General features: G+C 40.8%; 1 protein-coding gene across 1 annotated transcript in view; it reads left to right on the top strand.

Annotated features, from left to right (window-relative positions):
- The first annotated feature begins 11,631 nt into the window (after positions 1–11,631).
- The window catches only part of LOC122797155 (SE-cephalotoxin-like), a 130,294-nt gene continuing 115,077 nt past the window's right edge, over positions 11,632–26,848 (top strand). Inside the window, exon 1 of the mRNA XM_044065963.1 lies at positions 11,632–11,743. Coding sequence (XP_043921898.1) covers positions 11,653–11,743 — 91 coding nt within the window. The 5' untranslated portion in view covers positions 11,632–11,652. The remainder of the gene's footprint in view (positions 11,744–26,848) is intronic.

The raw sequence follows: 26,848 nt of genomic DNA, 5'->3' as shown, positions 1-26,848 counted from the left end.
ACCTTGTTGTTCAGTTACACTTACCATTTGGGTAATAATATTGCACAGTAATAATTGGACACCCTTTGGTAATGGCCTTTTTGGTAGCTGATATTAGTGGTTGGTGGCAAGTGGTACTACCGTATAGTTTGGGCAGAAGGTGCATAGCTGGTGAACCTGTGCCAGCCTTTCCCAGGAGTGTCTGTTGTTGCTGTTGTCTTTCGGCTTTTCCTGGTTAGGGATCGCCATAGCGGAACTCCGGTCCGTTAATGATTGGCACTAGATTTTCACGAACACAGAGATGCCAGCTCAATGTTCAACCTTCAACTAAGGCACGCCCATTTATGCATGTCTTTCGAAGGCCCACCCAACCATGGGGAGGACATGCAGACCCCACACAGAAGGCACTCCCCGCACTCCAGCTGAGAATCGAACAAGAGAACCCCTTGCTGTGAGGCAACAACGCTACCGCTGCACCACCGCGGACGTTTGTGTTTGTATATAACTCATATTTCAAAGTGTGTGTCTGTCAGCTACTTGGGCAGGGACATGAAGCACTGATTGGACAGAGAGGTTTTAGCTTGGACACTAGGATGATATCTGAACCCTATAGCTGTGCCAGTGGGGAGTCTTATTGGGGATGTGGAGAGAAAGGGAGAAACCAGCCCCAGACTGACTGTGATCTCTGTGTGCTCTTAAGGAAAATTGTACTTTACTCTGTGTGTATTTGTTATCCTCCCCTATGTGGACGCCCCTCACTGGTGTTAGTGCTGAGGATTGAGGTTCCTTGACTGCTGGGCCAGTGCACGGGTGTCACAGTGTGCATAAAAGCAGACAGACTCTGTGTGTGTGTGTGTGTGTGTGTGTGTGTGTGTGTGTGTGTGTGTGTGTGTGTGTGTGTGTGTGTGTGTGTGTGTGTGTGCGTGTGAGAGAGAGAGAGAGAGAGAGAGAGAGTGACGTGTGAAAGTGATTGAATGATCCCCTGGTAGCATTTGTGAGAGAGAGAGTGAAGAGTAACAACTCTCCCGGCAGCAGCAGCAGTTTTACTTACTTCTCGACCTTTTAGATATACCTGTCAACCTCTTGGCACAAGAAATCTGGACAAAGCCTGACATAATTGGGAGACAAATCTAAGAAATAGAAACATGTTTTAAATATTGATCTTATAAGCTTAGAAAGTTGCTAGAAGAACAGGATTTGTGTTAGCATGTATTTTCGGAAGGATATGAAATCTGAAACTCAAATGCATGTCATTATTTAGCAACTTTAAACTTTAGATCGTCCAGTGGTTTGTCAAAAATCACATTTGTTATGAGGAACAGACTGGAAATATGAGGTACAATTCTGGGCATTCTGCAAAAGTATGCACAGTTGAGAGGTATGCTCTTAGATCAATGTATCTGGATAAGCCTAAAATAAACAGGACAAATGCTCAAAACAGGAACATATTTTAAATGATTTGTGTTAGCATGCATTTTCTGAAGCAGAGGTGAGTGTGTGTGTGTGTGTGTGTGTGTGTGTGTGTGTGTGTGTGTGTGTGTGTGCGTGTGTGAGAGAGAGAGAGTGAGATCTACCACTGGCACCAGCAAAGAGGTTTGTATACCTCTGGACCCTTCAGTTGAAGAAATCTGGATAAAGACTAAAATAAGAGGGGAACAAAGGCTCAAAAATAAGAACACATTTTAATTATTGCTTCTATAAGATTATAAACTTACTTAAACAATAAGATTTGTGTTTGCATGAATTTTCTGAGGGAAGTAAAACTCTGAAACTCAAATCTGTATCATTATTTAGTAACTTCTGTCCTCAATGACTGATAATAAACCAAACATTTTAGGACTAAGGAAACAAAAAAAATGTAAATGCCTGGATTTTTTCAAAGTGTTATATTTTGGATGTAAAATGCTTCCTCCAACACCATTAACATATACAGCAGTAAGTATGAAACATTAGGTGGAGAAACTATTTTACATAAAAAATGTGCTAAAAAAATAATAGTACTTAAAAAAAAAAATAAGTGAGTAAAACACAACAATTTTACAGAGGGCCCATTATCTATGCACAATAACGCCCTCCAGGGTGTGTGTTAATGTGTAATTAACACACTTGGATGGGCATTGAAGCATTGGGCCACATAAAACCCCTGGGCAGGCATTAATTACACATTAGCACACACCCTGTTAGGCATTATTGCTTGCTGAACCTGCGTCCACATGGTGGGAAGTAGAGACCTTACCGTTGGAGATGGAATCCTCTCTACTAAGCTTAAACTGATGTCTTTGTACTGGAGTTTTTTTTTTTTACTAGTACAAAAGTTACCTAGATACATTGTGATCCTGAGAGTTGTGATGCTATAAATACAAATTTGGGGGAATAGATATTAATTCTAATATTTTTATACCTCATAATATTCCTTTACTGAAAGGTACATCATTCTGCAAGTGTATGTATTTATTATTTGTTTACCAGGAAATTCTAACTTGGAACAAATCCAATTTTCAGCAGAGGCCCAAGGAGAAACACTCCAGATATATGTCTTTGTAATGTGAGATGAAACCAGAGCACCTGGAGGGAACCCACACAGACGGCACCCCAGCCAAGAATCGAACCAGAGAATCTCTGCTGTGAGATATCCATGCAACCACTGCTCCACTGCACTGTGTATGATGCTTGTTTGTAAAGAAAAATATCTGAAAAATATTCATTTTCCTATAATGTTCACAGAACATCTTTGTGTATCTTACAACTACTATTAGACACATCCACACTGTCTTTTACTAGGGTATACTCAAACATGATACTTTACCTATTATTTGGAAACTCTTTAAGGCAGATGTGTTACAACTGCTATTCAGTCTACGAAGGTGCTTTACGCCATGCTTTGGGCAGTCCCACACATTCATAACTCATTGTGACACCCGTGCCCTGGCCCAGCAATCAAGGAGCCTCAATCCTCACCACTGACACCAGAGAGGGCATCTCATATAGGAGAAAGGATAGATAAATACATACAGTAAAGTGCAATTTCCCTTAAGAGCACACAGAGATCACAGTCAGTCTGGGGCTGGTTGCTCCCTTGCTCTCCAGGTCCCCAATAGGACTCCCCACTGGCACAGCTATACGGTCCAGATCTCAGCCTAGTGGGCAAGCTAACCTCCAGTACCCTCTCTGTCATACCAGTGTTTTGTACCCCTGCCCAAGTAGCTGACACACACACACACACACACACACACACATACATTGAGATAAGTATTTATACAACTTCACAGACACTCCAGGGAAAGGCTGACACAGATTCTCCATCTGTACCCCTTTACCCAGACTATATGGTAGTAATTACTGCCACCACCAGCTAATAATTATCAGCTACCCAAATGCCCTTAAAAGGGTGTCCAATTATTACTGTGCAATATTAATATCCAATAGTAGTGTAACTTAAGCAATCAAGGCTTATTGGAAGGGCTTATTATAGGATCACTTATAAGCATGCAGTGTACTCTAGAACTTAACTTATCTCTACACAAACCAGCCACAGTTAAAATGTTTTAAAATATTTAATAATAAATAATTAAAACCACAAGACAATGTGGGTGGCCTAATGGTTAAGGTGTTTGCCTTACAAACACAAGGTGTAGGGTTTAAGTTTCTCAAGGGATAATTGGCTAGGTTTAAAATGGCTCGCAAGGGAAGTTAGCCTAGTACTAACCTATGAACTACACCACAGTACTATTCAAGAGTTTAGAGATCACACAGAAACTTAAAATAATTCTGTTGTACAGTTCTGGCATAACAGAAAAAAACACTTAGTCCAATATTTTTAGTCCTAGCTATTTCTGCAAGGAAACACACTTCTAAGATAACTTACTTAAGAGCATAAGCAGTGCTGAGTTAGATGTCCAAGATCAAAATGCTTAATAATGTCTGGTTCTCACTGTTTAAATTGAAACTTCAGTTCTGCTAAACATTACATCATCTTTTACACCTTCCTGGTTCCCAGGACACACAGAAACTGCATTTACATTCTTTTACACTTAGATCAATAAAGGACATTCCAGATGTAAATTCTGGTTATTAACTTTAGCCTTAAAACAATAGGCAGGAAGCTTTCATCTAGCCAGACCGGAGCCGAATTGTAAAACAACAAAGGCGGTGATGAAATTATTTTAATTTCAAAGAACAGATGTGAAATGCTTGACTTAGTTTTACTTACAGCAGATAGGAATGTTGTTACAATCTTAAAGTTCAACATTTTAATAGTTTCTTTCATTTAAAAAACAAGCCTGTATTTTACATATATATTTAGAAAATGCCAGAATTATGTATCAAATTCTGTTTGGCTAGGCTGGCAACATTCATCCTTCTCTATCAGTCTTCACATTTCTCCCCCCTGGAGAACTCAAGCTAGTTTTTCAAGTGACCCTTGATAAACGCCGCTTGAGAAAGGGTTAGGTCTATCTGGGTGTACCTCAGCCCATTCCCTGTCTTGAGAGCTCATCTGCATTGGCATTGCTCATCCCACTGCAGTGCTGCACTGACATATCATATGCTTGCAACCCCAGGCTCCATCTTAGCAACTTGGCATTTTGCTGGCTGGCTCTGTTTAACCATATTAGGGGGTTGTGATCTGTCATTCCAGTGAATTTTTTTCCATACAGATAAGGCTGAAGTTTCTGCTGTGCCCACACTATGGCTAGAAATTCCTTTTCTACAGCTGCATAGCATTCCTCCCTGGGTTGGAGCCTATGACTGAGATAAACCACTGGGTGCTCTTCCCTCTCTGAAGAAATCTGGCTAAGTACAGCCCCCACCCTAATTGTTTGAAGCATCCACTTGCACAACAAATTCTTTGCTGTAATCTGGACTGGCTAACACAGGGGGTCCTCCCAAAGCTTCTTTAAGCTTCTGGAATGCCTGCTCACATGCTGGGGTCCACACTACCTTATCTGGCTTGTTCTTCCTTGTCAGGACTGTGAGGGGAGCAGCTATGGTACTATAACTGGGGAAGAACTTTCTGTAGTACCCTGCTATCCCTAAAAATGCCCTCACCTGCTTTTTAGTAACAGGTGCAGACCGTGCCTGAATGGCTTCCACTTTGGCAGGTTCTGGCCTTATTTTAACACTCCCCACTTTATGTCCTAGGTAGGAGACCTCCACCATACCCACCTGACATTTGCTCGGCTTAATGGTCAACCCTGCCCTCTGTAGTCTACCCTACACCTCCCTGACATGCTGAAGGTGCTCTGGCCAGGAATGGCTGTAGATGGCAATATCATCTAGGTAAGCAAGGGCAACCCCTCCTGCTCCTGCTAGGATATTATCTACCAGCCCCTGGAAAGTCACTGGGGCATTCTTCATCCCAAAGGACATCTTTGTGAACTTGTACAAGCCAAAAGGAGTCACAAAGGCTGACTTCTCTCTAGCACTGGGAGTCAAGGGCACCTGCCAGTAACCCTTGGTAAAATCAATGGTTGTAAGATACTTAGCCCCACCCAGCCCCACCCAGCTGCTCTAGAGCCTCATCTGTCCTAGGCATGGGGTAAGCATCTGACTCTGTGTAACTATTTAATTTCCTGTAGTCCACACAGAACCTGGTGCTGGCATCCTTCTTTGGCACCAGCACCACTGGGGAGGCCCAGGGACTATTGGACTCTTGAATCACCCCTAGTTCCAACATCTCCTGTACCTCCTCCCTCAGAGTCTGTTTGACTCTCTCAGGCACATTACAAGGGGCCTGCTTAATAGGCCTTTGGGGTCCTGTATCCAACTGGTGCTGCACTAGGTGGATACACCCTGGTTTCCCAGTGAACATGTCCCCAAATTCCTGAAATACTGCTCAGATTTCTCGAACCTGGGTTAGCTGCTGGAACATTGCTACCCCTTCCACTAAGGTGTTAGCCCAAGCCTCACTGAGGAGATCAGTTACCAGATCTCCCTCAGACTCCTCCTGCCATCCACTGCAAATGCTCAGCACAAGGGCCTCCCTATCATGGTAAGGTTTCATCATGTTAACATGGTACGATTTGTGTCCTGGCCTTCTGCATAGCAGTTCCACCATGAAGTTAACATCACTTACCTGTCTTATCACTTTGTAGGGTCCCTCCCAAGCTGCTTGCAGCTTGTTGTGTCTAACAGGAATGAGAACCATTACCTGCTGCTCCACAGCATACTCTCTAGCTCGAGCATTCCTGTCATGCCACACCTTTTTCTGTTGTTGGGCTTCTGCCAGGTTCTCCTGGGCCAAGCCCATGAGTTCCCTGAGCATTGTCCTGAGGTTTAGGATATATGCCACAATAGACTCCTTGTGAGTCTCGCACTCACCTTCCACTCATCTTGAATTAAATCTAGAGGTCCCCCCACCCTATGCCCATAGACTAACTCAAAGGGTGAAAACCCTGTGGACTCCTGGGGAACCTCTCTGTAAGCCAACAACAGATGGGGCAAATATTTGTCTTAAACTGATCTTCAAATGCCAATAGCATGGACTTGATTTTAGGGTTTAACCTCTCAACAAGACCATTAGTTTGGGGATGGTAGAGGGTGGTCTTCATGTGCTTCACCTCACAGGACCTCCACAGACAAGCCAGCATGTCTGACATGAAATCAGCACCTCTGTCAGACAGTATTTCTTTTGGGAAACCCACCCTGCTGAAAATCTCTAACAAAGCATTTGCCACCTTCTCTGCCTCAATGGAGGACAAAGCCATTGCCTCAGGGTATTGTGTAGCATAATCCACTACCACTAGGATATACTTTTTCCCTGTGGAATTGGGGTACTCAGAGGACCCACAATGTCCATAGCTACCCTCTGAAATGTCTCCTCAATCACAGGCAAAGGCATCAAAGGAGCTCTCACCTTGTCTCCTGCCTTGCCTACCTATTGGCACTGTTCACAAGTCCTGCAGTACCCTGTTACATCTCTGGAAATTGCAGGCCAATAGAAGTTCTGCATAATACGCCTCTTTGTACGTTTTATGCCCATATGACCTGCAAAGAGAATATCATGGGCTATGGCTAGAAGTGCCAGATGGTAGGCTCTAGGCAGTACAAACTGCTGTACTCTCTCACCTTCTAGCCCTCCATCAGGGGTCCACTTTCTGTACAGTAACCCTTTGTCCCAGTATACAGATTCCCCCTTCCCTTGAGAATCAGGTGCCTTCCTAGTGACCTGCCTCAGGCCTTGCAATGTAGGCTCTGAGAGCTGAGCTTGTCTCAAATCTCTCCTTGTAACCCTTCCCAGCTCCCCTTCCACATGAAGTCTGGCATCCTCTGACAGTGGTGCCTCACTGTCAGCCTGGGTACTACTACCCACCTCTACCTTTGCAGTCACTCTGTCCAAGGGACCATCAGTACCCACAAGCAGCTGTGGCTCACATTCAGTCTCACTAATACAAAGTAGCTCTCTTCCTGAAGTAACCACCTCACCAGTCCTAGCTGCAAGTATGCAGTCTGTCTGGGTCTCCCCCAGGCTACCAGACTCACATGCTTGTCTCCAAGCCTGACTGCATGTAACTGCACAAGCACAGGGTACTGCACTATCAAAATCATTCACTATCAGGACATCTGCAGGTATATCCTCAAACACACCTACTTGCTGGCTTCCTTTTCCACCCTCCAAGTCAAGGTGAACCCTAGCCAAAGGTATTTGGAATGGGATCCCTCCTAAAGCCCTGACTGGAGTAGACTGCCCAGGCAAGTAGTGCTCCTCTGTAACCATTGCAAGCTTTACAATGGTTATATCTGAGGCTGTGTCTGTCTTAGCAATGTCCTTTTTGCCATTCACTACAATAGGATATAGCCTCTGGTGGTAGTTTGGTACCCTTGTTGTCCCAAGACAACCTACTATTGGCATTTTGTCTTTCCTACTTACTGACCCCCTCACCTTTGGTTCCCCACCTTACCTCCGTTGACACCTGTATGCCACATGGCCCCACTGGTTGCATTCAAAACATGTAACCCTAGCTCCTGGACATGTACTTGGACTAGTGGCTTCCCCTGGTACTGGCAGATTCCGTTGTGGCAGTCTGTGCTGCCCACCATGGGTTCCTTTAGACCCATGAGCAGTACTGGGGTTCCCCTTCCTATGTAGGGCTGCCCTGCTTGCTAGGTATAGGTCTCCATTTTTCCCCAACTCATCTGAAGTAGCACATTGTCTATCAACTAACCAGATCCTCATGTCCTCAGGCAAAGTGCTAAGGGCTTGTTCCCTCACCAAAAGGTCTGCCAGCCCTTCAAAAGTGGTGACCTGACATCCACTCACCCAGCTATGAAAATAAGTGCTCAGTTCAGCAACATATTCACATCCACTTTCATCTGCCTTGCATCTATGCTCACAAAACTTTTTCCTATACATTTCAGGTGTTAGCTTAAAACATTCTAAAAGACATTTTTTTACAGCAGTATAATCAAAACAGACAGTGTCAGGCATTTTTGATAAAAAAGTTACAGATTTTCCATGGAGTAAAGGGGTCAGGAACAGTACCCAGAGCCTTTGGTCAACACTATACTGTCTGCATACCCTCTCAAACATATGAACAAAACTATAAAAATTATCCCCCCTCTTTAAATTGCGGAAGAAATATACTGACCTGTTGTGCTTCTGGGGTCCAGTTACTCCCTTCCCCATTACCTCCATGACTCTGACAAAGAGTCAGCATGACCCTCTCATGCCTCCTCTGACACTCCTTTTCTTCAGCTTCTACCTCCAAATGCCTGGCCTCCAACTCAGGTCTCTTTAGCTCCAGCTGGATTTTTACATCCACTGCAGAAAGGTTGAACTGTCCATTCTCCGAAGATATTGTATCTCCACTGCCAGTCTGATTGTCCTCCTGGATGCTGTTTTCTGATGCAGCCTATAACCAGGGCTACAATCAGGTCTGCCTTAGTCAGGTTTCCATGCACCAGTCCCCTAGCCTGGCACATCTCCACCAGCTGGCTCCTTGTCAGCTTTCCATACTCGTCTGCTGACATGTTGCCTGCTCACCCTGACTAGTTAAGCTAACAAAAGAAATAAAACAATTGTGATCTGAACTCTGAGTATTCACTGTGTAGCGGTTTTAGAGTACAAAACACCTTCAGAGATCACTGCACATAAGCTACAGGATTCACTCTACCCACACCACTACAAGCCAATTAGTATTTGCCAACTAATTAATATGTGATGTGGATATTCCACTAATGCCCACCAATTAGTATGTGAAGTGAATGCCACCACTGCAAACCAATTAATATGTGAGGTGGATATCCCATCCACTTTCACCAATTAATATGTGAGGATATCCCATCCACTGCCACCAATTAATATGTGATGCCCGTGCCCTGGCCCAGCAATCAAGGAGCCTAAATCCTCACCACTAACACCAGAGAGGGCATCTCATATAGGAGATAGGATAGATAAATTCACATAGTAAAGTACAATTTCCCTTAAGAGCACACAGAGATCACAGTCAGTCTGGGGCTGGTCACTCCCTTGCTCTCCAGGTCCCCAATAAGACTCCCCACTGGCACAGCTATATGGTCCAGACCTCAGCCTAGCTGGCAAGCTAACCTTCAGTACCCTCTCTGTTCAACCAGTGCTTTGTGTCCCTGCCCAAGTAGCTCACGCACATACACAAGCACACACACACACACACACACACACACACACACACACACACACACACACACACACACACACACACACACACACACACACACACTCTCTCTCTCTTTGAGATAAGTATTTATACAACTTCACAGACACTCCTGGGAAAGGCTGACAGATTATCCAGCTGTGCCCCTTTACCCAGACTATACGGTAGTAATTACTGCCACCACCAGCTAATAATTATCAGCTACCCAAAGACCCTTAAAAGGGTGTCCAATTATTTCTGTGCAATATTATTATCCAATAGTAGTATAACTTAAGCAGTCAAGGCTTATTGGAAGGGCTTATTACAGGATCACTTATAAGCATGCAGTGTACTCTAGAACTTAACTTATCTCTACACAAACCAGCCACAGTTAAAAGGTTTTAAAATATTTAATAATAAATAATTAAAACCACAAGACAATACTACTACACCACAGTGCTATTCAAGAGTTTAGAGATCACATTACATAATCTTTTACACCTTCCTGGTTCCCAGGCCACACAGAAAGTACATTTACATTCTTTTACACTTAGAGCAATAAAGGACTTTCCACATGTAAATTCTGGTCATTAACTTCAGCCTTACAACAATAGGCAGGAAGCCTTCATCTAGCTGGACTGGAGCCGAATTGTAAAACATCAATGGCAGTGATGAAATTATTTTAATTTCAAAGAACAGATGTGAAATACTTGACTTAGTTTTCCTTACAGCAGATGGCAATGTTGCTACAATCTTGAAGTTCAACATTTTAGTATTTTCTTTCATTTAAGAAGCAAGCCTGTATTTTACATTTATATTTACAAATGCCAGAATTATGTATCAAATTCTATTTGGCTAGGCTGGCAGCCTTCATCCTTCTCTACCAGTCTTCACACTCATAACAGAAATTGTGTACATTAATAGAGTGCTTCCAGGGATTCCATCAGTTTCCTAAATATTATTTATTTATATATTTACTTATTTGTTTTTGGTGACCAGGAAAGTCTGACTAGGGAACAGTAGTTCTTTTCAACAGAAGCCCAGGGAGAAAAGCTCCAAGAGAAATAGGAATGATACACAAACCACCAGACCAGATATCCAAGATTTATCCCAGTAAACAGGAATGATTATTGCAAAGTATGAAAGATGAATAGTAGTAATTAACAGCACAATACAAAGTATTACTGATACACAACTATATGAAAAGGTAGCCAAATATCAGAAAAATATAGTTATCAGGGTTTAATACTATTAAATACAGGTTGTATAATATGAAGTTGAAGTACAAAAGTGTAGATTTTAGGTACAGACTGATGTAGGGAAGACAGACGTTTTTGATAACATGTTAAAGATCTCATGCTGTAGGGAGGGATAGTGAGAAAAATTAAACGAATAAGGAGAGAGCTTACTCCATTCACTGTTCTGTTTTTAAATGGTCAAGATATAGTAAAGTATCCAGTCTCTATATTTCGGTTCCTGCTAGCTATGGCTCAGCCTGTCTAGAAAAAAATCAGACATCTCACATCTTTTGGATTCATATGGCATAAATGTGGAAGAAAGCTAGAAATACTTCACAATTTACAGAAACATGTTTTACATTACTTGTATTGTTCACTTATTATATGCAATACTAAGATTTGTATTTGCATTATTTTCAGATTAGTAAGTTATCTTTTTATGTGACATTATTTATTGTATTATAGTACATACCTTAATGTTTTGTGAAAAAATCAAGCTGCTTACACTGGAAAGGTAAACATTTTGTCCTTGAAAGTGAGGGGCAGCTAGGAGTTACTGGCCATGGCCACCTGTGGTCATCTTCTCAGCTGTTAAAGTAATCAGTGTTTATCAGAAGAGGATACACATCAACGTAAATTAAGATAATGACCCTTCTAATGTCTACACTTGGGGTTCTGTTACAGAGGGAACAAGGTCCAAGTTAAGATTACCGAAACAAAATATAATAATTAACCTATGGCAAACATGCTTTGCTTCCCTCCTCTAACTTTCGAGGTAAACAACCCTTATAAAACCTTACAAAACCCATGTATTCTATGCAGAGTTTATGGAGGGATGCAAAGCAAACTTTAAAATGCAGATATTTTCATTTTGTCTTTTGCTATTGTCTTCTGGCATTAGTTTTACTTTAAACAGTGGTAAGTTATTTTTTTTTATCATTGTATACTTTATTTTATGCATTTGTTTATTTAAGTGTTTGACCCAAAAGGACATTCTTTAGGTTACAACTCAAGAATATAACAAAGATAAAAATAGTTATAAATGTAAATATAAGTGTTAAGAGTAACCAAACTAAATGAAACTATATTATAATACAAATGCAACAATGTCACATACTTATACAGCTGAAACCAGATTAAAAAATATTCTAGGAGAGTTACAAATACATACAGCTGTATAGCTAGTACAAATGAGTGCGGCTGTAGTGCAAAAACATTCTTAGTAAGCTGCACTGAATAAAACCTGGCCAGTTGTGATTCCTGACATATAATATATAATTGAGAAAGAGAGAGAGAGGGGGGGGGAGTTTTGATGTTTTCGCTTCACTGATGAAAAGGTAAGAGAATGATGAGAACAGATATGGTAGGGTAATTCATTGTTTTAGTTTGAACCATCCAGAGAAGGCCATCTGACCATTAGAAAATATATGAATGGTAAGCAAATTCTGATATATGATAAGGCATAGCAATTTTTCCATTGTTTGAAACCATACAGAAGTGATGCTGCCTTCAGAAAACTGATAGGGAGGGAGAGAGAGAGAAAGTGTTGGCAAACTGAGTATACAGGCAGAGGAATGAAGACTGCCTTAGGTAACTTGGGAAAGGAAAAGTGAGGGTTGACATGAAATACTCTGTGAACACAAAAGAGATCCAAGAAGTAAGTAATGAGGATAACACGTCTGTATGTATGAGGCTGATGGTGGTGGTTTTGGCTGCATATTTTGTTAAATTATGTAAACGCTTAGACAAGCTGTACAGAGTGACTGTACAGAGAAGGCTTACATAGGTAACTGTTCAGACAAGCCATATGGCTTATTCACTAAGTACGGTGTACCCCTTTGCCCAAAGTAGGTCTTGCTATTAACAAAGTAGATGGAATGCCTTTTATCCATTTCTTAGATAAGTATGGAGTTTATTGTAAATAAAGTTTATGGTAGGTGAAGGTCTACAGATAAACCATCTATAGAACCTATATCAGTTGTACTCTTTAATTTTAGTATGTTTATAATATTTGTTGACTTTCGTTGCAGTGAAAATAGCAGCATGAGATGATACAGCTTATTTTAATGCATTTAGTAGCCTCATTCTTTAGAAACATTGTAAATTATTCCTACTTACATCTTATTCACAAGTTTCAGTAGGTGTGTGCTGTATTCTAAGATTATCAGATACATCAACATATAATAAATGGGCAGTTATTTTTAGTACAGTTAATAATAATGGTTAATCAAGGGTCCTCTATTACATTCTAATAAAAAAAATCTTATGCCCAGTTTTAATTTCTGCTAGAATAAGAAACTCACTGAGCTAGTCAAGTTACATTAAGTTGAAATATATAAGTAAATGGGATTAGTGAAACTGTAATACATTTATTTATTTAGTTAGTTATTTAAATATGTTAACTGGGGTAGAGCAGTGATTACAAGTGTCCAATTTCTGTCACAAGCTGATAAAGCATGAAAGTTTGAAAATTCAAGAGATGTATTGCAACTTACATTTTAAAACAGAGTCACAGTGGTACACGTATATTTGAAAATCTTTATCTGAAATTCTTGAGCTATTTGAAATCTAGTCTTGTTTAAAACACACACACACACACACACACACACACACACACACACACACACACACACACACACACACACACACACACACATATATAACAAATATACATGTGTGTGTGCATATGTTTATGTTATTTGTTTCTTTGAACACTGCATTATTTTCTTCGGAGTCTTTAATTAGGGTATTTGCTTATCTTTGCCTTCTCATCCCTTCCCTGTCCAGACAAATCCTTGAGCCAGGGAGGTACCTTCTGTGGGCTTCACTAGAAACTTCTAGTGTTAGCCACGGTCAGATATGGAATCCTTTCTTAAGGAGAGTTCATAGTCAGACGTCATCCCTGGATATTAAAGGTAAAGTGTCTTTAGTCAGATCAGGCAATATTTGCATAACAGGGCAGCAGATACTCAGTAGCCATCATCTGGCTTGTCAAGTGTGGCCTCCTTATCCAGTTCATACTTGCTCCGAAGGTGTCTTGCACAATCATTTAATACATTAAGCATTGTGTGTTTGATTCACTGTTAAATCGGACAAAACATCTTCAGGATAAATGGATATGCTAGACAATTAGCTAACTCTTCCCTTAGAAGGGGAGGACACCTCCTCAACTTATCTGTTTTGTTTCTCCTTGCATCTGATTTAGTGTCAGACTGTCACGCCTCTACCAAATGAGCTATATGTGTTGCCCTTTGATTGTCCTTCCTGCAGAATGGGAAAAATCAAAGCACTCAGATTATGCATTCATTACTTCCATGGATGATCCATTGGTGATGGAAACCTCTTCCTGAGCACTAGACATTTGTACCACAATTAGAAGCAATTTGGTAGTGCAGCTGTGAACTGCTAATAGGTTCATAAATTAGTACTAGGCTAACTGCCCTTGTGGGCCATTTTAATCATAGCCAGTTACCCTATGTGAGAATTAAACCCTGCACCTTGTGCCTACAAGGCAAATATCTTAACCATTATGCCAACCTCCCTATACAATAAACTACATCCTATAGTCCTGAGTTTGACTCCCTGAGCCTCAAACTGACACTATGTGGTTCAAAGCAAGTTAGTTTACCCCTGAAAAGAAGAGGCACTTGTGTCTAGTATACCTATCTGGTAAACAAATGAATTAAAAAGTACAAAAAAATGCCTCAGGGAATTTCTGTTCTCCAGCAAGGATATCATTTGCATCACTCCTTCAATTGCGGTATGTTCTGGATTTTCTGAAAGTATGGGTTTTCTGGGATTGTACCTCTTATTTTGTTCACAGGTTTATAGGTTGTTACTAGGCTCACAACCACTGGAGCCCTTACAAGTCTAGCCATGGGCACCAAACCATTCAGGTCGCAAGTATCATATGAGGGAGGGAGACATGTTACAAGCAACTAAGGATTTGTGTGTGGGGTGTTAGTTAGGATAATACTTTTTTACTGATAACCTCTGTCCATAAGGGACATGGGCTGCCAGACTGGGGGTGATTTTACAATTTCCCATCCAATTGTCAAGGTTTTGTTTGAATAGGGTCAGAGCCTTGACAACTGACATGGAAATTATAAATTTACTCCCAGTCTGGCTCCCCACGTCACTTACTGACAGAGACTGTCAGTAGGAAAAGTATTATCCTAACAGCCCCAAACACAAATCTTTGTGTGTTCTGGTTCCTACCTCTCAACTGCAGCTTACATATCTTTCTTCTTCTTGCTGTTTCTCACTTTTCTTGTTATATTACCTCTCCACTTTTGCTTTTGTGACTATGGAGTTTTTATTATCTTCTTTGAGCCTTTAAACTTGCTTAGTGACCAGTTGCTTTTATTAATTATTCTGTTTTCCACATGCTTACATTTTTGTAGCACTTCCTGTTCTAGTTATCACGTTAATTATGCATACCTGACTTCAAACTGAACAGGAACTTCTGTTTTCTTTCACTTATTATACTGTTTCATCATACTGTCCCAACAGTGTGCTCATTGGTGACTATTATCCAACCTCAGGACCACGTTTGCCATCCTCAGGAGTCCTTTGAAATTTAATTAAACTATCTCCTACTAAAACATTGTTTCATATTCAGGGATGATGTAGGAGCAAAAATGGAGCTGAGAAAATATTTAATACTAGATACGCAAGCTATTTTGCAGTTGTATCAGACTTCAAATTAGCAAGAGTATACAGAAAAAAATGGAAACAACTTTCAGCACAACTACTTCTAAGTATGTATAGCATTTTTTTCAGAATATTATATGAAATGACATAAATGGTACAAAAAATAACATACTATTTTAACAGTGAGCTTTTTCATTCACTGATTCATTCATTTTATCCTGACAAGGAATGATGCAAGGTGGAGAACCAGTCCTAGACACACACACACACACACACACACACACACACACACACACACACACACACACACACACACACAGTGACACCACAGACAAAAATGGACAATTCAGATACTCACCAGTTTTCCAGTGATTGAAGAAAGAATTGACTCAAGAGGAAAAAACTTTTGTATGAAATGATAAATTACAGATTCCACACAGAAAGCACCTCCCCAGGAAAGTGGAATGTAGACCCAAGTAGTTTGATACAGTAACACAAACTCCTAGCCACTGTACTATCCTGTAGTATGGTTTCATCTTAAAAATAAAAACTAATAAAATGAGAGCAGGACATATAAAATATGTAACTTTGTATACTAAAAGCACAACAGAGTTTCTTTTAAAAGTAGACATAGTTAGGTGAATATGGTTAAGTGTTTTAAAGGAAATGTTTTATAACTATTGTATGGCACTGTATACAGTCTGGAGGAAGGGGTAGTTATTTACCTGAAAAGGTGGTGATAGTATTTGAACACATATATATCAGAACAGAAATGATAAGTAGATGTACATAACTTCAAGGGCAATAACACCTAGCAGGTATAAAATAATCATATGGGACCACAAGAGAATAGCTTACTTATGAAACAGGATAGAAATACAATTCATAAACATATCTGAAGAAAGTACTATGTTGAAAGTTCTGTTTTTTTAAACACGTGGCATATTTTCTCAATTTTTCTACTTGCCTTATACCATCACTTGAATTATATATCATCAGATTAGCACAGCATCTGATTTGTTAGATACTCTGAACACTAGTATGAATCTGCAAAATGCTACTGCCTAACCTATGGATAATCAAGGCATATATTATCTTCCACATGACCCTTATTCCTTGTTTCAGTCTTTACCATTGCTGTGTGTCTCACTAAAAACAATAGAGGTTTAGTGGTTCTATATATCAAAACTTTTGTAGAATGGTATGATATGCTTATGCTACTAGTTACAATAGCTTCTTCCCCCATTTATATAACAAATCCAAGATTATTGCACCTCAAACTAAGTTACACATTATTTATTTATTTACAGTTTGTTTTCCAGGATAGTCAATTGGGACGAAGGAGCTCGTTTTCACTGGAGTCCCAGGGAGAAAAGCTCCAAGAAGGTTAAACAAATGAATAAAGCAACAATACAGCAAACCAACAAAACATTTGCAGTGTACATAGTAATAGAAGATATATTAACTAAACTACAATGGAAGTTCTAAAATCTTAAACGAGGTTTTAGAACTTCCATTGTAAACACATTGTTAGATATCTAGAGTTTGTGTGTGTGTGTGTGTGTGTGTGTGTGTGTGTGTGTGTGTGTGTGTGTGTGTGTGTGCATGCGTGCGTGTGTGTGTGTGTGTGTGTGTGTGTGTGTGTGTGTGTGTGTGTGTGTGTGTGTGTGTGTGTGTGTGTACAAGCATATACTTGGATAATTTATATTTTGAATGTAAAATTCTTACTCCAACAATTACAGGTATTACAGCAACTTTGAAACATTAAGATAAGGAACTACTTTACATAAAAAATATAAACAAAAATGTTTACACTAATAATGAAGCAAATACAAAACAATTCAACAGCTAGCCCATTATTCAAATGCGATAAGGCCCTACAGGGGAGGAAGTTGCAGGAAATATTCTTTCACAGCTATAGAGGCCCAATACCACCTGGTAAATTATTTTCCTGTAATGGCCACCTAGCTATTACTACTACTTGCTTAAAGATTTAAACACATAAACACAACTCTAGAGCTGCAAAACAAAGTCAGTGAACATTTACTTTCATATGCAGTCTCATGTAATCTATAGCAATACTAACAGCATTTATTTTTTTTATAGTATTTTATTTTATGTCTATTTGTTAACCATAGTGGGGCACTTATCACCACAGAACATTTTCAGATTCTACCCGGGAAGAGAAAAGTATATTTTTAAGAACAAAGGGACAGTAACATAAGACAAAAGGAGAACATCAGTACTACAGAAAGACATTCAAATGTAAAACCAAATAAATTCTTCAAAAATTAGACAAGCAGGCAGGCAGCCACAATATCTCAAGGTAGTTAAATAATTATAAGGCTGCAGTGGTGCAGCGGTTAGTGTTGTCGCCTCACAGCAAGAGGTTCTCCAGTTTGATTCTCGTCTGGAGCACATTCCATGTGGAGTCTGTATGTCCTCCCTGCAGTCGAGTGACATTAAAGACATGCAGGTAGATGTGTGTGTAAATGGGTGTGCCTTCCTTGAAGGTTGGGCGTCGGGCTGGCAACTTGGCACTGTAAAAAATCCATTGCCAATCATTAGCAGACCAGAGTTCTGCTGTGGTGACCCCTAACTTGGAAAAGCTGAAAGACGAAGTTAAATTAATTCTAAGACACTGATGTCTAATATGCTACATAAATAATGAGTGCATATGATATCTATATATATATAGATCAATATATAAAAAATGAATACATGCAGTACATGATAACACAAAAATATCTCCACCCGTTTCATTTATAACCCAGTAATGCTGTAGAGATTCTGGTAAAACCAAATATAATGTGTTTACAAGACAAATTTTGATTATGTTGGTTCCCCTAAAGTATACAATATAGGTTCATAGGTTCACAGGTAGGTACTAGGCTATCAGCACAAGGGCCTACATAAGCCTAGTCAACAAGGTTCCCTGGCTTACGCCATCCAAAAAAGTTATTTTCCTGTGCCACGGTCGAGGAGAGACACAGAAGTGATACCCGGGGTGTATTTCCTATTTCCCATCCACTCATCAAGATTTTTCTTGAAGAGTGCTAATGAAGAACTTTGCTTGACATAGATGGGTAGCCTGTTCCAGAGAATGGGAAGTCTCTGGGACAGGAATCTATCCCTCCAGCATGCCCTGTTTATTGTGGTGACAAGGTTTAGGTCCCTAGAGCATGTAGCTCAGAGGGATTGGGATTTTTTTAGGTGTAGCATGTCCAACAGCTCTGGGTTTGACATAGCTTTATATGTTAGGCAGAGATCACCTCGGAGTAGGCGATATGCTACGGAGTAAAGCTTGAGTTTTTTGAGGCAGTCAGTGTAGGGTATTTGTTTGAGGCCAGTAATCCTCTTTGTGAGGTACTTCTGTGGCCTTTCCAGCTGCTGCAGATGTCTTGTGAGGTACATTCCAAAAGGGGCATTGTACTCTATAATGGGTCTAATGAGTGTCGAGTAGAGGGGAACAATGATCTCTTTTTTCCTGGATGAGAACCCTTTTACGATGAGGTGTGCCACGTAGAAGGACTTCCTGACTACTGTGGCGATGTGACTATCAAAGGAGAGACTACTGTCCTCCTAGGTCCCAAGGTCTCTTATGACGTATTCAGTGTTAAGTAGATTGCTGCCTATGTGGTAGTTCATGGTACAGAGTTTTTACCAAAGGGGATGACACTGCACTTTTTGGCATTGAGCTTGAGGCCATGGCTCTGAAACCAGGCATCTGTCTCAGCGAGGCCCTTCTGTAGGATGTCCACATCATTTGGGGACTTGACTATGGCTTCTTTGCAGTCATCTGCACACTTCATTGGCCAGAGGCCTTTTGTGTTAGCCTGTACTTCAGAGAAGTAGATACCAAACAGGAGAGTTCCCAGGACAGAACCCTGTGGTACTCCACTTGTCACTGCTTTGAGGTCAGATTTGGAGTCTGCAACTTTTACAGTGTGGGTTCTGTCAGTAAGCCAGTTGGCAACCCATCTTGTGACATAGGGATTTATACCTAGTTTAGTGAGTTTAGCTATAATTCCAGAATGGGGGGTGGTGTCGAAAGCCTTGATAAGGTCAAGATAGGCTGTGTGAACCACCTTACCCTCATCTACGGCTTTGGTGACTGCCTCAAAGAAGTCGATCAGGTTCAGAAGGCATGATCTGCCTTTCAAAAACCCGAACTGGGTGGGATCTAGAATTTGGAGGTTACCAATGTCTTTGTTTATGAGTTCCATGATGATACGTTCCATGGCCTTGCAGACCAGGCTCATCAGGCTAATGGGTTGATAGTTCCCGGGATCAGTGGTGGCTCCCCCTTTGTGGAGTGGGAAAACTGTTGCTGTGCACCATTCAGTAGGCACAAAGCCTGATGAGAGGCTATTATTGAACAGGATGCTTAAGTGGGGAGCCAGTTCGTTCTGAAGTTCATGTAAAATGCAGCCTGGGATGTTGTCCGGTCCCATGGATGCTGTGTTTTTGGCTTTAGAGAGTGCAGCTTTTACCTGCATAGTTGTCATTACAGGGACTCTGCATTCTTCCTGTATAGATATGGGCCTTTTAGGGGGTGAGAGGGGGGTAAAGTTAGTACTGAACCTATCTGCCAGGATGTTGACAATATCAGTTGGTTCTGTAATTTTCTTGCCTTTGTGCTGTAACTCAGAGTAGATCTGGGTGTTGCCATTGAGATTCTTGACATAGCTAAAGAATGCTTTGTGGCATTAGTGGCAATTTTGTTTTTGTAGCTAGCTTTGGAGGATCTTATAAGGGATCTCAGCTTCTTATTGAGGCTGACCAGGGAGCTGCTCCACTCATGGGATTTTACTCTTTTGCAACAGTTTCTTCCTTCTGTTGTACAGTTTGTTTATGGCAGGGAGACCACCAGATTGGCTTCCTTTTTTTGGAGGATAGCGTCTTGGTTCTGTTTGGGATAGCACGATCCATGCACTTGTGTAAGTGCTTATAGAGTGCATTTGTGTAGGATTCAGCAGTTGTAACTGTATTGTCCATCTGCATGGGTGTCATGAAGTTCACCACATATTTTTAACAATATCCATCCTTTAATTATATGCACTTCAGTCTTTGAACATTTGAATAATCTTTTAAACTTTTCATTTAACTTAAGTTTATTTATAGACTCAAATACCACATTAATGTACTCCAGGATTCATAAAGAACTCTAACTCTTGTGGTTAAGACTTAAGTAAAAATGCTCTATTTCTGTAATACAGTATTTTGTGATTCAAAGACACAATTAGTCACAGTGAGGAAAGACCTCATTATATCCCTGAATTCCTGTTAACTACTCCAAGTGTAGATCAGCACTTTCTTATGGCAGTTAACAGTGGCAGCCAAATGCATCATGTTAGCACTTCCCCCTTGTTTACCCTATGCACTACACACCTTTCAAATACATACACCACATAAACTGTACCTGTCGCTGTGTTGTCAGAATCGTCTTGATGTTTCCTTTTACCTACCCTTGTAAGTCATAGATGATCACTGTCAGTCATCATACGGTCATAGGTAGGTACTAGGCTATCGGCCCAAGGGCCTAAGTAAGCCTAGCCAACAAAGTTCCCTGGCTTACGCCACCCAAGAAAGTTATTTTCCTGTGCCACTTTCGAGAAGAGACATAGAAGTGATCCCCGGGGTGTATTTCCTATTTCCCATCCACTCATCAAGATTTTTCTTGAAGAGTGTTAATGAGGAACTTTGCTTGACATAGATGGGTAGCTTGTTCCAGAGTATAGGAAGTCTCTGGGACAGGAATCTATCCCTCCAGCATGTCCTGTTTGTTGTGGTGACAAGGTTGAGGTCCCTAGAGTGTGTAGCTCATAGGGATTGGGATTTCTTTAGGTGTAGAATGTCCAATAGTTCCGGGTTTAACATAGCTTTATATGTTAGGCAGAGATCTCCTTGGAGTAGGCAATATGTTACAGAGTAAAGCTGGAGTTTTTTGAGATGGTCAGTGTAGGGCATCTGTTTGAGGCCAGTAATCCTCTTTGTGGGGTACTTCTGTGGCCTTTGCAGCTGCTGCAGATGTCTTGTGAGGTACATTCCCCAATCAGTTCCAGACGTTACAGTTTCACATTCCATATCCATCAGTAAATCCATGATAGTGCAAAAACTGTTATACTAGTGACTTTCTAAGTTTGTAGGAGGAATAATTAAAACCTTTCCCTGATTTTGTTCGACTGTTAATGTTGGTTTTGTCTTGATTTATTGTGCTAAGAGGTTGAGAGGTGTACATAGTGTCCCTCTCCCCCATAAGTCACAAACCACTTCATGGATTGGATCGTGCCCAAAATCTTCATTATAAAAGCTTTGCTGCACTAGCTTATCAGTTAGCACAGTGAGTTGAGGTTTCTTGTGGCAAGGATGCAGGTACTTTACATCCTTTTTATATCCCAGATGTGTAATAGTGGCACAGAGAAATAATATCCTGAGTGCGAGGGTACAGGGTGCCTTTAAGGTGTGCTACTTATAGTTTCTCTGGTGTCTATTGGTTCTCTGCAATTTTTCTTTTTTTTATTACATGCCTCTAAGGCATATTATATAGAAAATCGCTGGTACTTAGTGGTTGCCCAATCCTGTTATGTTTAAGTGACAGTAAGGTAAGAGATGTAAAAGTTCTCCCTGGTGTCGAATGGTTCTCTCCCTAACCCACATTATGTGTATGTGCTGTTAAGACAGGATGATAAAGGTTATCCCTTGTGGCTAGTGTTCCCTCAGACCCATGCCATTACAGTTATCTCTGGTAGCTAGTGTTCCCCTGATCCATGTCTTTACCTTTATCCCTGGTGAGTAGTAGTCCCCCGACTCAATATTGCAGGCTTTGCTCATTAGTCTAGGGATATGTGAAAATATGACACAGTGACAACCCACCACACACACACACATGCACACACACACATGCACACACACACACACACACACACACACACACACACACACACACACACACACACACACACACACACACACACAAACACTCACACACACCTAACCCAGCTCCTCAATATCCCCCCGTGTGACCTTCCATGCAGACAATCACACATGCAGCCCATAAGATGCACAAATTCACACATCCACAACAACCTACCACATGCAGACACACACACACACACACACACACACACACACACACACACACACACACACACACACACACACACTCACACACACATACACACACACACACACACACACACACACACACACACACACACACACACACACACACGCACACACACACCTAACCAGCTCCTCAATAACCCCCCCGTGTGACCTCCCATGCAGACAAACACTCACACATACCTAACCCAGCTCCTCAATAACCCCTCGTGTGACCTCCCCTGTAGACACGCACACATGCACATACACCTTACCCAGCTCCTCAATAACCCCCCGTGTGACCTCCCATGCACACACCCACATGCACACACACCTACCCAGCTCCTCAATAACCCCCCGTGGGACCTCCCATGCAGACACACACATGCACACACAACTAACCCAGTTCCTCAATAACCGCCCCATGTGACATCCGATGCAGACACACACACATGCACACCCACCTAACCCAGCTCCTCAATGACCCCCCCTGTGTGAGTCTCCATGCAGACAAACACTCACGCATGCACACACACCTAACCCAGCTCCTCAATAACCCCCCGTGTGACCTCACATGCAGGCAAACACTCACACATGCACCCCATAACATGCACACACTCACACATCATAATGTTTGCAACTAAAGTGGTGTCAATGTTGTTTGTTTTTCATTTATTATAAATGTAAGATTGCCTATGTCATATGTGATAATTTAATAAAGATGTTTATTGGAAAAAAAACACTTCCTGACCAGTAAACTCCCCAGCACTTACGTCTACTTTAGTGGATGAACACAGCCTTTAGATTGTGTTTATTATCCCAAAAGGCTAAGAGCGACAGTGCTAAATTATGCAGCTGAAGAATTCTCTCAGTCACTTGGCTGAGTGCATGCTTTAGCACAGTTATTTCCAGGAGAGAGCACATAGTTAATTAGCATCTAGCAGAGCCAGGGAGACAGTCCACCATTGTGCAACACATCTTCATGCAAAACCACCATAGTAGGACTGTCTCTGAATGCAGAAAAGTTATTGCAAGTATACACCTCACAGTAACCTTTATGTATATGGTTTCATAAGTCTGTAAGTTAGCCATTTGTGTAAATATGCAATATCTGGTAAGGGTAGATAATAATATAACCAAGTGAAAATATTCCATATCTAGTAAATCATCTAAGGAAGTGATAAATGTTTGATACCATTGTAACACACAGTGAATCTTCTCACTTAGAAAATCCTATGGTAAAACTGGGTCTATATCATATGAGTGAATCACACAAATCACGAACGCTCATAATAGCGAATGTACCGGACCTCAAAGTGCTTTTTCTGAGATCACGGTACAGTGAAGAATGGGATATTTGCCCTTTCCTCACTGTAGTGCGATCTCGGAGTTGGAATATATGTTTAGCAGGGGGGGTGTGTGCAGCCCCCCACAATAGAACGTTTGAGGTCCGGTATGTTCAATATTATGAGCGTTCGCAATTTGTGCAATTTGCTCATATGATATAGACCCGGTTAAACCACCCTTTTATGGTCGTGCACTAAATGCTTGAGATCTGCCTCCTGCAATAAACAGGTACACACACAAATATCACCCGATGTAGTATAAAAATGTACAAGTTTCACAGGGATGAGACAGACATTCTGAACCACCATAATCAAATATGCAATAATTTTGAAAAAGTCATATATTTTACATAACGTGGTCTAATTTGTTGCTTAAGTGAAACTCAATGAGTAATCATCCTGAATTGCAGAGTGGAAGAATTCTGTTTTAAAATAAGTCAAAATAAAGTGATATGAAGAGTTTCAGCAGACTGTCACAAATAGAAAACTTATTTATAGTGAATGGGGTCTGAGAAAAATATTAGACAGGTTATTCTAATCAAATTAAACATTGATACATAGGCAAAACAGATACTTTGTCCTAAAACCTATCTGGTGGGAATTAAGAAGAAGGTTAGTACCTGGAGCATCTAAAAATACTTGAATTTTGACAGATTGGTTGAAATAATACAAGTTTATTCTTTATATCTAAAATGGATAAGAATTTAACAAGAGCTATAATTTATTATTATTTATTTATTTTATTTTACATTTGGTAACCAGGAAGGTTCGACTGAACCCATGTCCTTTTTCAGTGGGGGCCCGGGGAGAAAAGGTCTACATACAAGATACAAATAAGATTCGAGTTACAAAGTTACAGTCTGAAAAAAGCAGAACGTAAAATAATAATATACAACATGTAATGTATAGGTTCATAGGTTAGTACTAAGCTAACTGCCCTTGTGAGCCATTTTAAGCCTAACCAATTATCCCTTGTGAGACTCAAACCCTATACCTTGTGCTTGCAAGGCAAACACCTTAACCATTAGGCCACCCTCAATGATACAGCAAGTGTGACAGTAAATCCAGTTGATGAAAGGATCAGGTTATAGTATATACAAAAATGCTTTTTAAAGAGTTATATAATTTGTCGGACGGCGCAGTGGTGCAGCAGCAGTGTTGTAGTGTTGTAGCAAGAGGTGCTCCAGTTTGATTCTCAGATGGAGTGCCTTCTGTGTGGAGTCTGCATGTCTGCCCTGCATTTGTGTGGGTTTCCTCCGGGTGCTTCAGTTTCCTCCCACGTTTTAAAGACATGTGTCTGGAACATTTCTGTCTGGGCCGCCACTGAAAATTGGCTTTGTTCCAAGTCGGACTTTCCTGGTAAACAAATGTTAAATAAATAAAAATAAAATAATTTGTGGTCAGCGATGACCCATGCCATAGATTTTAGGTAGCAACACAATACACAGACTTACCTGTAAGGAATATGATAAAAGATTTGTTGTAGTTTGACATACTAAATTAAGATTTGAGAAACATGATAGATTGGAAATCCTTAGTCTTGACACTTAAACATGTAATGTTTTCGACTGCATTATGCACAGAGAAAATATTTGGGTCAACTAGAATAATTTCTGGGAGATTAATATATTTATAGTCAGCTCTGTGGCATAGGGGTAAAGCATTAATTGCAGACCTGGCCACCAGGGCAAAATTAATGACCCTTCTACTGGTAGAGCTGATGATGAGGAAGACAGGAATGATGAAGCAATGCCTGCTCCCCACTTTCAGGGGGAGGGCATGGGGGCACATGTAGGGTTTACACCCCCGTCACATGCTCTGTTGGTGCTCACCTCTTTCAGAAGGAGGGCATAGGGCAAATGTAGGGTGTATGCCCCTGTCACATGCTCTGGTGGTGATACTGGAGATGTGACAGGAACGTGACTGACATGATAGGTGGTGGGTACTGAAAGGTGTGCCATTGAGTAGGCAAAGGTGGTTCCCTCATAGTGCCATGAATACACACCTAGTTTACATGGTCCAGCACACTGGAGGGTGTATACGGAAAACACCAAGGACTCCTAAGGTGGGCAGTATATATGACACTGCAGGTGGCCCAACTAGTCCCTACCTTCCACATTCACTTACCCTCCATCCCCTCCTTATCACAACTTCCTGGAGACTGACAGAGCCACCAAAGGGGTAATACTATGAATAGAGGCTGAAGGTAATAGGAAGGGCACCGAGCAGTTGATGGTCAAGCTGCAACATTACAGACACCCCACAAAAAGCAGCACCTTTAGAACATGACCAATTATTCCATAAATTCAACAATATTAGAACCCAGCCAGCATCCTTAGAAAAACAATCTCATATTGTGATGTGTTTGTAAGAATACAATATTAAATAATACATACTGAAATCCAGAATCCCTATGTCTTAGTTCTTTTTAGGGACTGCCAAAGTCCTAAAAACAATGTTGAGTGGTTTAGAAAACTACTTAAAATGCATATGGCTAAATATTATTAAACAAGGATTTCCAAGTACTTTGCATGGAAGAGTTAAGATAAAAGAAAAACTTAAACATTTTTTATTTTTATAATTAATATGTGGCATATACATTTCATTTCAGAATGCGTACAATAAAATAGAAACACTGGAAATGAGATTCTGGCCTCCATGTGGTCAATAATCACAGGGAAGACTTAAAAAATGTACCACATGACATGAAAACATCCTGTAGCTAAGCATTAGCATCTACATCTATGCATATGCCGAATACATCCTGCTTTCTTCAAGGTATAATATGAGTCTGGTCTATGTTGTTGATAGCCAGCTCATTAAACCCAGACTTGTTGAGTTTAAGCTGATAACATAGCTGACCAATGAACAAGCCAACAAGCTGAAACACATTTTAACTTATTAGCTAAATCACTGACAG

The sequence above is a fragment of the Protopterus annectens genome, chromosome 3.part0 (genome assembly GCF_019279795.1).
Source record: "Protopterus annectens isolate FY-2018-M chromosome 3.part0, PAN1.0, whole genome shotgun sequence".
In the NCBI taxonomy this organism is placed as follows: domain Eukaryota; kingdom Metazoa; phylum Chordata; order Ceratodontiformes; family Protopteridae; genus Protopterus; species Protopterus annectens.
Note: the sequence above shows the minus strand (reverse complement) of the source record. Positions and strands in the feature narration are given on the sequence as shown.